Source organism: Cebus imitator, unplaced genomic scaffold (genome assembly GCF_001604975.1).
Source record: "Cebus imitator isolate Cc_AM_T3 unplaced genomic scaffold, Cebus_imitator-1.0 Scaffold550, whole genome shotgun sequence".
In the NCBI taxonomy this organism is placed as follows: domain Eukaryota; kingdom Metazoa; phylum Chordata; class Mammalia; order Primates; family Cebidae; genus Cebus; species Cebus imitator.
Window position 1 is genome coordinate 489,755 of NW_016107865.1, and position 15,966 is coordinate 505,720.

At 36.2% G+C, this 15,966-nt stretch overlaps 1 protein-coding gene across 3 annotated transcripts in view; it reads right to left on the reverse strand.

The window, feature by feature from the left end:
• Positions 1-866: 866 nt before the first annotated feature.
• The window catches only part of SYPL1 (synaptophysin like 1), a 23,548-nt gene continuing 8,448 nt past the window's right edge, over positions 867-15,966 (reverse strand). The window contains exons 2-6 of one of the 3 annotated variants that reach the window (XM_037733839.1): positions 9,772-9,896; positions 8,301-8,508; positions 6,923-6,932; positions 3,438-3,623; positions 867-2,426 (exon numbers count right to left, since the gene is read on the reverse strand). In XM_037733839.1, the coding sequence (XP_037589767.1) occupies positions 2,292-2,426; positions 3,438-3,623; positions 6,923-6,931 (330 nt within the window). In that variant the 5' untranslated portion in view covers position 6,932; positions 8,301-8,508; positions 9,772-9,896 and the 3' untranslated portion in view covers positions 867-2,291. The remainder of the gene's footprint in view (positions 2,427-3,437; positions 3,624-6,922; positions 6,933-8,300; positions 8,509-9,771; positions 9,897-15,966) is intronic. The other 2 variants (XM_017515440.2, XM_037733838.1) reach the window with 2 other exon arrangements.

The window sequence follows — 15,966 nt, forward strand, 5'->3', positions numbered from 1 at the left end:
GTCAACCACCAAGAGGAAAATAAAACACACCAAAAGATCCAAAACTCTTTAAGGACTGTAAAGGGAGAAGCTTGAAAGCCTGAAGCCAAGCCTCTCTTTGTCCAAAATCACCACCCTCACTGCTCCAGCCCCATGAGTTCCTATTTTGAGAATCTCTGTATTAGATGCTATCAAAAGTTAGTAATCATAGGTAACATTTATAGAGTGCCTACTAAATGCAGAACACTGTGTTAAGGACTTTACATTTATTAACTCACTTTTAAATCATAAACACACTTTGAAGGCTTTACATTTATTAATTCACCTTTAAATCATAAACACACTTTGAGATCAGGAACTTGGTTTCACTATTCTTAGTTTCAGTTCCCTGTAGTACAGGATAGTAAGATATTTTGAGAGTGAGACCATATTCACATACCTTTTACTACAGTATGGTTTTAATTGTGCCACTTTTTTATTAGTCATAGTTTATCTTTTACTGTGCCTCATTTGTAAATTAAACTTTATTGTAAGTGTATATATGGATAGGAAGAAACAGTACGTATAGGGCTTGGTACTACACTTGGCTTCAGCCATCCCCAGGAGTCTTGAAACATATCCCCGGTTAATAGGAGGGAACTACTTACTTTATTTCCGATTTCCACATAAGCAAACTGACGCAATTTGCCTAGCTAAATGGCTATTAAGTGGTGTGGACAAGATTCAAATCTAGGTAGTCTCGTTGCAGAGCATACACTCTTAATCAGGAATCTTTGCTAGTTAGACAATTAATGAGAAAAGATGTATCAGGAAAACTTAATCTGAGAGTTAAAAATAAGTATTTTCTAAATGAGGTCGGAAGAAAAAAGGACAGAACCAGTCTCCAAAGCATTTCTGTCTGTTTTATTCCTTGCCAGACATTAAGACTGTGATTCTATTTCCTGTTTTGAAAATCAGTTCCGTTCTGCACGGCTCAATGCCTTTAAGATGAAGGTGTCTTTGTAATATTAACAATCAGTGCACTCTTTCAGCCCCTTTATTAAGTTGGTTGCAAAAAAGATATACATTCTCATATTGACAATTCTTATCACGAATAAAAGCATCAAAAATAAGGCAATCACAAGATGTGCTTCACATATAAACAATCATGTTGTAAGAAACCTGAATCCCTGTACAACAGAAAGATTAGGAAGCAAAATGTGAGTAAGCTTGTATTCAGAATATACCTATATGTGGGTGCAAAGACAATACACTCATTATATAACTCACTTAGGTTCCTTTATGATGCATAATTCCTTAATCATTCATTTGTGAAACAAGAATGAATATTAAGAAACATGAAATCCAAATTGCATTTATTTTCACAATATCAATGCTGAACTCAAAATAGCAACTTCATTAACTCTCAATGGTAAATTTCAAACCTGGAAAGCAATCTTAATTTTTTTTAACCCTGTGAATAGGGTCCGCAAAAAAAAAGACGGATTATTTTACTCTACTTACAAAGAGGCTGGGTCTTAGCCTATACTTAAACAGCCTGAGCAACAAAGGACAGGAAACATCACTAAGAGTAATGCCCATACATATAAAAATATCTAATTGAGCCATGTTCTTTCTACTTACATAGCAAGCCTATTAAACCACTAGAAGATCATCTCTCATGCAACAGATTTACTGAATTAACTACACATCTATCAGAAATTTCCAAATCCCTGCTCCCAACACAATTTTAGTACACCTATTAAGTACCACGGGTCATTTAGAAAAACAGAAAAAAATATATCCCAAGTCTTTGCAATTAAAAAAATCATAACATAAACAATGTTACATATAAATTTTGAACTAAATATGTTTTTCCTAAATACAGTTTATGTAATCAAGGCTTTTTGAGCAAAGACAGGTCTTAGCTATATGATCTGTACAAACTTAAGAGTAGTGTATATTCCAAATAAAGATTTTTCTTCCTACTATGGTATGACAATATAACTGTTTTCTGAATGAAGATACCAGTTAAGGCTTAAGGTGTAAACACTTTAGAAGGCAAACAGCTTAGTGAAAAAATTACTGTTCATTAAAAAATGTGTATCATTTCATAATAGGACCCTGAACTTTCAAATTTACATGTGAGAATACATTTACATCTTAAATTTCTAGGAAAGGCACAGGCTTTATGTAAAAAAGCAGCAAAATTTTAAACCCACCAACATATTGACAAAGCCATTACTTTTATTAGAAACAAATAATGCTTCTCCAGATGTTGGCAACATGTCACATATCAACATATACTTCATACAGTGTATTTCCCCCTTTAATTACATTCCGGCAGGAGGTGGAATACCTCCTTGGCTATGTGGGGCAGACGTATTTGATGGACTGTGTAGGCTGGTCTCCTTATACACAAACCAAGCATTTCCTCCCCAAAGTATCATATTCAGAAAGCCAAAGATCTATGAAAGAGAAAAATAAATATGAAAACCAAATACCTACTTATAAAAATTTGTGCCCTACTTAAAAATCTCATTTTCTTTAAATATTTAACATTATTAGGCAGTATACCATTATTTCACTTAAACTTTAATACTACCACAATGTGAAATAAAGAAGACTATATTTCAGTGTATAAAATGTGGTTATATAATGACTTATTCCCAATGAAATAAGACTAAGTCTCTAAATCTGTAACATATAAAATCATGGCTAAGAGATTTAGCTATTCTTATGAATGTTTTCACTTTTCTCTCATTTAGAATGAATATCAACTGCTCGTGTACATTTTCCTGTTTACCTCTTATCACCCCCATCCTACCATCTCTTCTACTCCAACAGTTGTAGCCAGAAAAAAAGAGGAGTCACACAACTTTGCTTCCCATCCCACAAGAGTCAACCTCAAAGAAATTAATCTTTCTGGCCAGGTGCAGTGGCTCATGCCTGTAACCCCAGCACTTTCAGAGGCTGAAGTGGGTGGATCACTTGAGGTCAGGGGATAGAGACCAACCTGGCCAAAATGGCGAAACCCCCTCTCTACTAAAAATACAAAAGAATTAGCCAGGAGTGATTGCAAATGCCTGTAATCCCAGCTACTCAGGAGGCCTAGGCAAGAGAATCACTTGAGCTCAGGAGGCAGAGGTCGCAGTGAGTCAAGATCATGATACTGCTCTCCAGCCTGGGCAACAGAGTGAAACTCCATCTCAAAAAAAAAAAAAAAAAAAATTAATCTTCCCAGATATAAATCTGACTAAATGAAAGACAGTCTCAGAGATGAATAAAATCATAATCTTGGTTACAGGTAATATTTTTTTAAAACAAACTTTTCTTCACTAAACACTATATTGTAACTAGAATTCAGATAGCTGAGCAAAAATGAAAACTACCCAGAGATTTACTGAAAGCTGTTGCTTTCTTGAATTACTAATACTTTAAACAAATATAAAAATAATTTATAAATAATGCATACATACCACAGATACATTTAGGGATCCCATACTGGTCACAGAGCCAAAGTAACACAGCACTTCTTTCTTACAAGGCAAAAGTTCCTGAACAATATTGTGACCAGTAGCTATTTTAATATCTGTCAGAGCTTTAGCCCAGGCTGAAGTGCTCACCAACCACAAAAAAGTGACAACAAGAGTAACAACAAAGTCCTAAAGCAAAAATAAGTATGAGTTAATAATGAACAAATAATTTTAATCTAAATTTCAAATCCATGACGAGGAAACTGAGATTACATTCAACCTTATGGTACTAAGAAATGGCCTTCCTGATATACTTTATTAAAACAGTCAGCATAGTAAACATTGCTGCTGGTGTTACAAGCACAGTGCCTGAGTTACAACAGTAAATAAGACTCAGTCATCTGGATCCTCAGAAGGCTAAGATTTTCACACTAGAAACCAAAGTTTTATAGAGCCTTCAACATACACTTACATCAGCCACTTACTCCCAGGATCATACCTTAGACCTTGTCATCACCAATAACTGTATCCCTCCATACTCTGTTTTGATCATCCCATTTTCCCAAAACACCTTTTTTCCAGCTGATTCTGGCACCCCAATCCTAAAACTCCTTTAGCTCCACTAAGACTTACATCTGATCCTACTGCTTTTTTTACTGTCTCACAACTTCACTAATGTCCTCACTTCTTTTAATCAATTTCTATTCTAAGGTCCTTTGTTATTATCCCTTGCATATACTCTCAACTCCCTTATCCTTCTTCTGCAAAACTCTAACTTTATTTAAACTGAATTCTCCATGAGATGTATAATAAAATGGTGAAAAGCTCACACCAGAATGGTTCTCTCTTTCAAATTTCCTAACCACAAATTGTAAGAATGCTCATTATATTAAGAAAAAGGCAACAACAAAAATCTCCCTAGATACCTTAACACTATTAACTCTGTATTGAATTCTCTGCTATTTATCACTAAGAATGGGATGGTTTTAATATTTTAGAATAAATGGTTCTAATGGATGATTTTAATACTTTAGGTCATAAGTTCAATCTTGTTTGATCTTCCTTCAAATTAATGACCAGGGTAGGAATACTACAAAATTTGTATCTTTTGGATGCTACATATGCTAAACATATGCCTACACTCAAGGATAGAAGCTCTTATATATCTGCAGCAAAAATCCACTTTGATGGCTTAAGGCATGACATTCTTATATTTCAAAAACAGGAACTTTTCTGAAAATGATCACAAAGTAGCCCTAGGGTGAAGGAACATGGGGGGAATTCTGGTCCCTGCAGAGAGTATTTGGTCTAAAGGCTGGAAATATCATAGCTTATATTTTCTGTACTGTGGAAGTACTCCCCTTTTTACTGCTGTACAGAATGGGTATTGGAGCTTATCACAGAAGCATTTTGTTTTTTAAATAAACCTGATTAGTTTTTATTTTGCCAGCCACCTTTTAGTCACTTATTAAGTTGGTGCAAGTTATTGCAGTTTTTGCCATTTATTTTAATGACAAAAATCACAATTATTTTTGCACCAACCTAATATTTAGGATAAATACCAGTGAACTCTTATGAGATACAGAAGCTATGCTATATAGCTTGCCCACTTGGTCAAGACAATACTGAATGTTAGGATTAGAGGACCAAAAACAATAATTACTAATTACCCAAACAATGGAAATATGTGCATTTTGCATCTGAGCTCTCTGCTACTTGTCCTTTTAAAAAAACCTAGATCAAAGAGAAAAGGCTAAAATATCACAGCTTGTATTTTCTTCACTGTGGAAGTGCTCTTTTTACTGCTGTACATCTGCTGTACATTTTGCTGCAGGTAGACATTTTCTAAACAGTTGCTAGAAATACAATGTCTTTTAGAAAACTGATGAGTAACATGAGGTTATATCGCATGTTAAATAATTTCTCTTTACGGTAAAGTTCACAGCTTTGATCAATATATGTCAAACCCTCCTAATTTTCAGGTATTTTCTTCCTCCCAATTTCTTGTTTTTGTTTTTTCTGGTTATGCTCTTATATCCACTTTGATGGCTTGAGGCATGACATTATTATATTTCAAAAGCAGGAACTTTTCTGAAAATGATGCAGAAAGTAACCGTAGGTGAAGGAACACAGGGGAAATTCTGGTCTCTGCAGATAGTATTTGGTCTACTCAGGACTCTAGTCACACTGCACTCTAAGTGTACAGTGCCACGTGGAGCTCTGCAATGCACAACCTGCAGTTGCTTAGGGCAGCTCTACTACTACTACCAGCAATTCACAATATGATTCATAATTTTTAGAATTTGGGATATTCTAATTTTGTTTGGATTCATTTTCTGGTATTCCCAATTTTCCACATTGCCTTGAAACCTTAAACTCTTGCTACTTAACAACAAAAAATGTGCTATATTTACTTCAAAAGAGAATTGACATAAATTTAAAACTTCATAATTGAAATACTCCTAGAAACACCTTAGCACAGAATTGAGAATATTGCTAAAAAGAGCTTGTCCTCATTAATAGTACCTAAAAATTAATGTCATATTTGGCTATATCTTAAATTTTGGGTATCTCAAAATAGTCTTGCTCTTTTACCCAGGCTGGACTGCAGTGGTATGATCTCGGCTCACTGTAAACTCCACCTCCCGTGTTCAAGAAATTCTCCTGCCTCAGCCTTCCGAGTAGCTGGGATTACAGGTGGCCACCACCATGCCCAGCTAATTTTTGTATTTTTAGCAGAGATGGGGGTTTCACCATGTTATCCAGGCTGGTCTTGAACTCCTGAACCTCCTGGAGTGATCCTGCCCACCTTGGCCTCCCAAAGTGCTGGGACTACAGGTGTGACCCACTGTGCCCTGCCTCTCAAAGAAAAACTTTTAAATATTTTTATGGTTAAATTAGAAGTAGAATTGAAAATTAAATTTAGAAGCTAGGCTTTTACAGACAAGAAGCACCCATTACATCTTATAACAATAAAAACCAACTTAAAGAACTAATTCTGGATTATCTCTTTATATGACCATTAACTGGTCATTCTGAGGTGGAAAATTACTTTTGACTTTTCTGAATGATACAATTAGATCAGTTTTATCAGACAGAAAAACCACTTACAAAAATAGACCTGAATGCTGCTTTAAAAACTGTAGTATTTAAAAAATTTTACTAGACAAAATATGAGAAATAAAGGGCATATTGATTTAATTAAAAAATTTGTTGGGATAATGACAAAATGGTAAGAAACGACTTCTAGTTATAAAGAATTTTAATAAAATATAAGATCATTCTAGTTCCCTTTTAAATAAAATTTGAAGTCTGCAGAAGACACAGATTCCTAACATGAATGTTGAATAAACACTGAAAATTAAAACAGTTGTTATCTATTTAACAACTGAGAAGTATTTCATGAAAACCACTAATTTTCTTATGTTTCCTGACATAAGAAATAGAATAAATCTGAATGATAAAAGACTGTTGTATTACTTACTTACCATTTGCATTCTTATGATCCAGCAGCAAAAATTAAAAATAAATAAGTAAATAAAACTTGCAATCTTATTTAATAATCTTTTATATTTAAATAGCCTTCCCAGTAAAGTAACCTTATAAATAATGGTGTTTTCTCATACATATGAATGACCAGTATCACACATAAAAAACACTTCTCTTCTCCCTTTAAGTCACTAATAACTGACTTTGTAGTTACTCTTTTATAGTGGAGGTGTAGCTTAAAATCATGATTTATCTCTGGATTTGCCACCAATAATCCAGGGCAGATTCTACTATCTAAATCTCAGAGAATATTTCTAGCTCAGTAGGCTCTAAAGTCAAGAAAAGTATCAGGATTTCAAATCTAAGTCCTTTGTTGATATCTCAAAGATTCAAAATGAGTTCATGGTTGCCACTAATGCTGAGTATAAGAATTATCTGGGTCTGATTTTAAATTAAGGAATTTACAGATATAGACCAGTAATCAACATGCTTCTTTTGAAAAGGGCCAAATAGCAAATATTTGTTATCTCTGTTACAATTACTCAACTTTACCACTGCAGTATGAAAGCACCCACAATATATAAATGATTGTGTATGGCTGCGTTCCCAAAAAAACCCTTTACTTAAAAAAACACCAGGCTCAGTGACCACACCTATAACCCCCAGCACTTTGGGAGGCCAAGGCAGGCAGATCATTTGAGTCCAGGAGTTTGAGACCAGCCTGGGCAACATGGTGAAACTCTGTCTTTATAAAAATATACAAAAAGTAGCTGAGTATGGTGGCTTGTGCCTGTAGTCCCAGCTACTAAGGAGGATCATTTGAGCCCAGGAGGTTGAGGCTGCAGCAAGCCAAGATGGTGCCACAGCATTCCAGCCTGGGTAACAGAGCGAGACCTTGTCTCAAAAAGTAAATACATAAATAAAGAAGATAAAAAATAAGACAATGACTTCTAGGACACAGTTTGCAAACCCATGATACAGATAATTAAGCTCAATAAATGTTGTAGTATAAAGTGGGCCTTTAGAGAAAGAAAAAAGGTAAGAAGCAGAAACAGTTACAACACTATGTTGTGATCGGTAATTCTTCAAATTAAAAGAATTAATTTTGACTTAATTTTTTTTTTTTTGCTATTTGTAACCTGATGCGCTTTATTACACATCTGAGTTTTTTCCAAGTTAAAATAGAGTTTAAAAAAGAAACTTTCCTTATAGTGCAAATAGGCTGAAAAAAATTGGGTTAAACTTAATGGAAGAAAGCTCAACCTCGTGGCAAACATAGGCCAACATATGCTGAACTGGCCACATTAAGCATTTTTATTTCCAGTAAAGAAAACTTACATTTAATTTATACAAATTCCTAAAAAAGTGATTACTTACAATCATAGGAAGTTTACGACTATCCAAATATAGGCTCGTGTAGCCAACATAAAGCAGAAGGGCAGCAATGCAGTACAGGAACACAAAGACAGCAAAGGTAACATAGAATTGTGCAGAAGAAGAGTAATCGCCTATGAGGACAAGACTTTTCCAATTTACATCACATACGTTTACACCTGGAGGTGGCTGAAATGATGCCTCATTCAACCTATTAAAATAAATGTATGAATTACTGGACTTTTCCCAACAGAGACAGAAACATTTAAGCAAAACACGGAAGTGACATTTCAAAAAACATTCCCCAAATATACTCAAAACATTCATTTGGGATAAAAGTAAAATTCAAATATATTTAATTAAACTGATACTTTCATAATAAATGTATATAAGTTATACCTGGTATTGGTTTATGACATATTGAATATAGACTGAATTAAATACTTTTATACCCAGATACTATCTTCCTGCAGTAAAAAATTAGCCAGTTAGGAAGGATTATACCAAATAGTTTATACTTTGAGACATCATATTCCATTGTGGGAGGCAGAGTATGTGTGACTAGCCCCAAGAGAGCCAATTACAACAATAATTCACATTTTAACCCTAAATCAATTAGTTGCTAATAATAAATATTGCCTGTCGTTTTTCCCATTCATAAACTGCAAAAAATTTATCATTAAAGAGGCTGTAACAGCTCCTTATATGAGAAGCATGTAGGAGAAGGGATACAAGATAGAGAGGGTTTGATGATTACTAACCACTTGTTATCTGACTTATCTTTAATATGGAGATTTTATTTAATCATCAAAACAGCCTTACAAGATAATATTTCCAATTATTGGACCAAAAAACTGAGTCCTAGGTCAATTAAGTGAAGTTAGTAAGTGAAAGATTCCCACCCTGGCTTAAACATAGGACATATTCCATAAACTTTTCAATGGATACTGATGTCAAACAAGACTTCACAGATGAAATATTCATTTTACTTTAAGAGTAAGAAAGTATGGCTTTATGCTAATGATGAAATGTAGAAGCTCTTTTCTTTATATACATATATGTCTTAAAACTATATAAATACATTAACATTCAGCAATAGCAAAAAACCTTGAGAATATGGATTTTTCTAAGTTACATTAGGGCTTCTCATACTAAGGTGATAGAACAGTCTCCATTTTGCTTTATTTTTAAATTTCCTATCCTCTGTTAGAACAAAATTATCAAGGCAATATCACATTGTTATAAAACTTTCTAAACGCTTACTCTCACTTTCTGTACTATTTTGTCACAGACCAGGAGATGTTTGCAGACAGCATGGGTCTGTGTACCACCCTTTGGTAGGTAACGATCCCTTACAAATGAGCATGCAATCTAAAATTTTCTACCCCTCACAATCAATAAATTACTGGAAATCTTAGTAACTCAGTGTGAAAGTAAAAAGGTTGTGAAACCATAAAAAAGAAACATAACTCACCTGAATGGATAACCAAAAACAGCTGTAATCGTTTTATTCTCAGTAACTTTGGGAGGACAACTTGCTTGAATTTCTGTTTGGCCCTTAAAACCTCCACAGGTGGCAAAAGCAAAGATAGAAGCAAGCTATACAAAGTAAGATGAAAAAAGACAGAAGAAAAAAAACATAAGCATTACTATACCCCAAACAAGGGTCAATAAAACTGTAAGCACACTGATGATTAAAGATTGGCTCACTAAAATTCTAGAAATTCTTCTTTTTTTGAGACAGTTTCTGTTACCCAGGCTGGAGTACACTGGCATGATCAGGGCTTACTGCAGCCTTCACCTCCCAGGCTCAAATGATCCTCCCACCTCAGCACCCCAAGCAGCTGGATCACAGGTGTACACTACCACACCTGGCTTATTTTATTTTATTGTTTTGAATTTTAGTAGAGACGAGGACTCACTATGTTGCCCAGGCTTGTATTGAACTCCTTAACTAAAGCAACCCTCCCACCCTGGCCTCTCAGAGTGCTGGAATAACAGGTGTGAACCACCGTGCCCAGCTCCACCCTACCCTTTTTTGAAGACATGGGTCTCACTCTGTTGTACAGACTCAAGTGTAGTGGCACAATCATAGCTTACTGCAGCCTTGAACTCTCAAGTGATCCTCCCAAGTAGCTGGGACTAAGGAGTATGCCACCATGCCTGGCTACATTCTAGAAAAAAAAAATTTTTTTTTTGAGACGGAGTCTTACTCTGTTGCCCAGGCTGGACTGCAATAGCACAATCTTGGGTCACTGCAACCTCTGCCTCCTGGGTTCAAGTGATTCTCCTGCCCCAGCCTCCCAAGTAGCTGGGATTACAGGTGCCTACCACTGTGCCAGGCTAATTTTTTTGTAGGTTTTAGTAGAGTCAGGGTTTCACCATCTTGGCCAGGCTGGTCTTGAACTCCTGACCTTGTGCTCTATCCATCTCAGGCTCCCAAAGTGCTGGGATTACAGGTGTGAGCCACCGTGCCTGGCTAGAAATTCTTAAACACAAACTAAGATGGTAAAAGACATTAAAACATTCATTTGCAAACCTCAATAAATACGATTGTATTTTTCCAAATATAATATAGAAATGAATGTACCAGCCCATATGACAATTCATTTAATCATACTTTAGTGTATCTACTAAATATTAGTATGAAATACAGAGGGAGACTAATTTATTAGTATCAAAATCAAAAGGGGTGAATTGGAGGTATTTTTATTAGGTATTACTGGTAACCTAAGTTACCAGTAATTTGTAAAGCCAAGAGGGTGTAAGCAGAGAAGAGATGCTACTTCATGAGCCTGTTAAGCCTCCCTTGTGGGTACTGCCAGGTCTCATAAAGTTGTTGGACACTTATTTTCCTAATCATGCATATATTTAAAAAAATGTTGGGCCGGGCGCGGTGGCTCAAGCCTGTAATCCCAGCACTTTGGGAGGCCGAGGCAGGTGGATCACGAGGTCAAGAGATCGAGACCATCCTGGTCAACCTGGTGAAACCCCGTCTCTACTAAAAATACAAAAAATTAGCTGGGCATGGTGGCACGTGCCTGTAATCCCAGCTACTAAGGAGGCTGAGGCAGGAGAATTGCCTGAACCCAGGAGACGGAGGTTGCGGTGAGCCGAGATCACGCCATTGCACTCCAGCCTGGGTAACAAGAGCAAAACTCTGTCTCAAAAAAAAAAAAAAAAAAAAAAAAAAAAAAAAAAAAAAAAAAAAATTAAAAAAAAAAAAAAAAAAAAAAATGTAATGATGTTCTCTCAAATTCTATCTAAAACATAAAAAAACCTGGAAGTAACCTAAATGTTGATAGGGAATCAAACTATAATTCATCCATTCATTCATGCAATGAAACACTATATAGCCATAAAAATGTTGGAGATTAACACCACAGAAAGTGTTCATTATATATAAGGTAGGTTTTAAACAACAAAAACTAGAAAGGTTATGCATCAAAATGTTAACACTGGTCATCTCTCAAAGGAAGATAAAAAATAATTCCTTTTTATTTTTGTACTTGTAAATTTTCTACAAAACAACATAAGCAAGCAAAAAACTCCAGATATGCTGTTAAAGTCCAAGAGCTCAATCTTTCAGCAAATGGTGATGGTTCTATTTTCTAAATACATTTGGAATCTGACCACCCGTACTGCCTCCTGATCTGAACTACCATCACCTCTTGCCTGGATTTTGTGCTGACAGCCTTCTAAATGATCTCTCTGCTTCTGTCCTTGCCCCAGCTTCAGTCTGTTATCAACACAACAGCCAAGACAATCTTTTAAAATGTTGTCCTTTGCTCAAAAGCCTCCACTGGCTTTTAAGCTCTCTATGAATAAAAACCAAAGTTTATATAAAGGCCTGCAAGATCCTTTCTTCCCTTGTATTTCTGACCTCATGTTGCTACTTTTTCCTTTACCTAATCTGTATACACAAACTGGTTTCCATGCGATTCCTTCAGGGCCTTGATTCCTTCAGGGCCTTCGCACCGGCTATTTCCCTGCCTGGAACACATGGTTCACTCCCTCACTTCCACAGCTTCCTGTTCCAGTGTGACCTTCTCAGAGAGGCCTTCCCCTCACCACGCTGTATCAAACAACAGCACTCCCCATCCCACACTACCTATTCCCTCTACTCTCTTTCTGCTCTATTTCTCCTCCGTTCTAATTACCATGGCTTGACACAGCACCATTTGTTTGTCTGTCTTTCCCTACAATAGAAACTTGAAGAGACTTGGTTTTGTTCAAGGTCACACAAGGTCTACTACTGCTACTCAGCAAGCAGTAGTAGATAAAATTCAATGAAGATTTGATATCAAACATTCACTTGATATAATGCCTCCCATGGATTATTCTAGGGCCTTGACTTTTGTAGGCCATAATTCAAATCATAATAATTGTCAAGGGTTTCTTTTCCCCCCACCACAAGGAAGAAATACACGAAAAGAATTTGGTTACAGATACAAAGAGTCTGAGGGAATATCCAACACATAGTTTGGGGTCTTAACTGTTAAGAGGTGATCCCTGGTTTTTACAGGAATTCAAAATATGTAAAAATAACTTTCCTTGAAAAATGTGTCATGAAGTCGTTTTTCATTATTTATACTAAATAATGTCTTAGGTTTAAAAAAAAAGAGGTAAAGATAGAAGAACCGATATTCTCTTAGAATGAATATACATGAATACACAGAGTGAAAACAAAAGGCCACAAAATGAGTCTTGGGCATATACCGGCATTTAGGTTAAAAAAAAAAAAAAAAAAGAGAGAGAGATACACAAATTGAACCAATGGAGCAGAATAAAGAGGTAAAGAGGCCAGGAAAAGACTAGTGTATATAAGACAAATTGTATCTAACAGAGTTGATTTGTAGATCACAGAGGAAAGGAATGTGGTGGTTTTAAAGGTATGCCCACAAACTCTTTGATATAACTCCCATCAAGAGGTGGAGCTTGATTTCCCTTCCCTTGAGTGTGAACTAAACACAGTGATGTGCTTCTACAGAATAGAACACGGTACTGCAGAAGAAATGGAATGTCTTTTCTGAGATTCACTTATGAAAAGATTGCAACTTTTTTTTTTTTTTTTTTTTTTTTTTGAGACAGAGTCTCTCTCTATTGCCCAGGCTGGAGTGCAATGGCTTGATCTTGGCTCACTGCAACCTTCACCTCCCAGCTTCAAGCAATTCTCCTGCCTCAGCCTCCTGAGTAGTTGGGATTACAGGCACCTGCCACCATGCCTGGCTAATTTTTGTATTTTTAGTAGAGACGGGGGTTTCACCATGTTGGCCAGCATCGTCTTCATCTCTTGACCTTGTGATCTGCCCGCCTCGGCCTCCCAAAGTGCTGGGATTACAGGCTTGAGCCACTGTGCCTGGCCAAAGATTGCAACTTCTCTCTTCCTTTCTCACTCTCTTGAACTTTCTCATTCTCTGGGGGAAGCCAGCTGCCATGTTGGAAGGATACTCAGGCAACTTTTAGAGACTCAACTTTTAGAGGACTGCCAGTAACCACATAACTGAGCTTGGAAGGGGATCCTCTGAGGCTTGCCAACAGTCATGAGAATGAGCTGGAGGCCCTGAGATAACAGCAACCCCAACTAACAGCTTGACTGAAACCTTATGGGTGACCCTAAGCCCAAACCACATAGCTAAGCTGCTACCAGATTTCTGACCCAGAGAAAAATGGATGAGAAAATAAAGGTCTGTTGTTTTAAACTGCTAAGCTCGGGGTAGTTTGTTATATAGCAATAGATAATACAAAGAAGCTGTTCAGTAAATGGTCCAGATGAGCTGCAGACAAAAATAAAAAGTCTTTAAAAAATTTAAAAACAATATAAAAGAAAACCTGTGACCACATGAAAAGGAAGAATTTAAGATTTTTTTGTAAAAAAGAACCATCAATTCAACTACAGAAAAAAAAATCCTTTAATCAAGTCAGCTGTTGAATATAAAACAAGCTACCAACTAAGTGAACATATTTGTAATAAACATGATGTCACAAAGGATTTACTAGTATATAGATCTAAGAGAAACCCTTGCTCACATGTACTAAGAGAGGTATTAGAATGTTCATAAAAAGGGGGAGGGGAAAAGTAACAGTAAAATGGATAAAACACCATAGTATATTCTTACAATGGGAAGTTATATGGCAAAAAAGATAGAATTATAGCTACCTACATCGACGTAGATGAATCATAGAAATCTAATGCTGAGTTAAAACAAAAACTATGTTGCATATGACTACTTAGAGTATAAAACCATTTTTTTTTAAAAGTTCTGTTTACCTGCCTACATCACACCTGACCCTATTTTCGTTCAGGCCCCCACCATTTTTCACTGGGACTAACCGAGCACACTCTTCCTCTCATTTCCAATTTCATTCCAATTGATACTCATCCTCTAAAATGTGGGCTCTACAGCTGCAGTACCCTGTAATACTACTTGTGACTCTTGAACACTTTACATGTCACTAATCTAAATTGATATGTATTCTAACTGCAAAATACACACTAGATTTTTGAAGATTTAGTATGAAAAGGATGTAAAATACCTGATTAATAATTTTCATATTGACTACTTGCTCAAAAAACAATAATCTGGATAGATTGGGTTAAGTAAAATGTCTTGTTAAAATTATGGCTGGGCATGGTGGCTCACACTTGTAATCCCAGCACTTTGGGAGGCTGAGGAGGGCAGATCACGAGGTCAGGAGTTCCAGACTAGCCTGGCCAATGTAGTGAAACCTCATCTCTACTAAAAATACAAAAAATGCTGGGCGTGGTGGTGAGCACCTGTAGTCCCGGTAACTTGAGAGGCTAAGGCAGGAGAATCGTTTGAACCCGGGAGACGGCCGTTGCGATGGGCAGAGACTGTGCTACTGTACTCCAGCCTAGGTGAAAGAGCGAGGGACTGCCTCAAAAAAAAAAAAAAAAAAAAAAAAATTAAATTAATTTCACCCATTTCCTCTTACATTTTAGGGGGTTAATAGAACACTGAAAATTACAATGTGGCTTGCGTTTTTGGTTTCCATTGTATTTTTTTGTACTGGACAGAGCTAGTTTAGAATGATGTCACACTGATCTGAAAAAAAAAAAGCCGATGATATCTATCCCATTTAAAGGAAGTTCCTCAGTGGTTTTTCAACCTAATTAAACAAACAAACAAAACAACACTTAAACTTCTTAATTTGGCATAAAAAGCATGGCTGATCTATACTCAAGTTTATCTTTCTAGATAGATTTATCTGCACTATATTCACTGCCAGGTACTGTACCATTCTGTCACATTGTACTGCTTACTGTTCTTGAAACATAGCATGTATTTATTATTTATGTCTTAGACATATATGTTTCTTCTGCTGGGAATGCCGCCTATCTCTAATTAGCTTATTTTTTAAGGCCCTATTCAATTCCTTGTGGCAGAACTCATGATTCTTCTCTTGAGCTATCATAGACATTAACTCTGTTATATATGAACTCTACTGTAGGCATCTTTCTTGTGTAACTTGCCTTATAAAAAATAAAATGAGGCCGGGTACAGTGGCTTATGTCTGTAATCCCAGCACTTTGGGAGGCCAGGGCAGGAAGATTGCTTGAGCCCAGAAGTTCAAAACCAGCGTCGCCAACACAGTGAGACTCTGTCTAAAAAAAAATACATACATAAATAAATAAAATAGGTGGAAG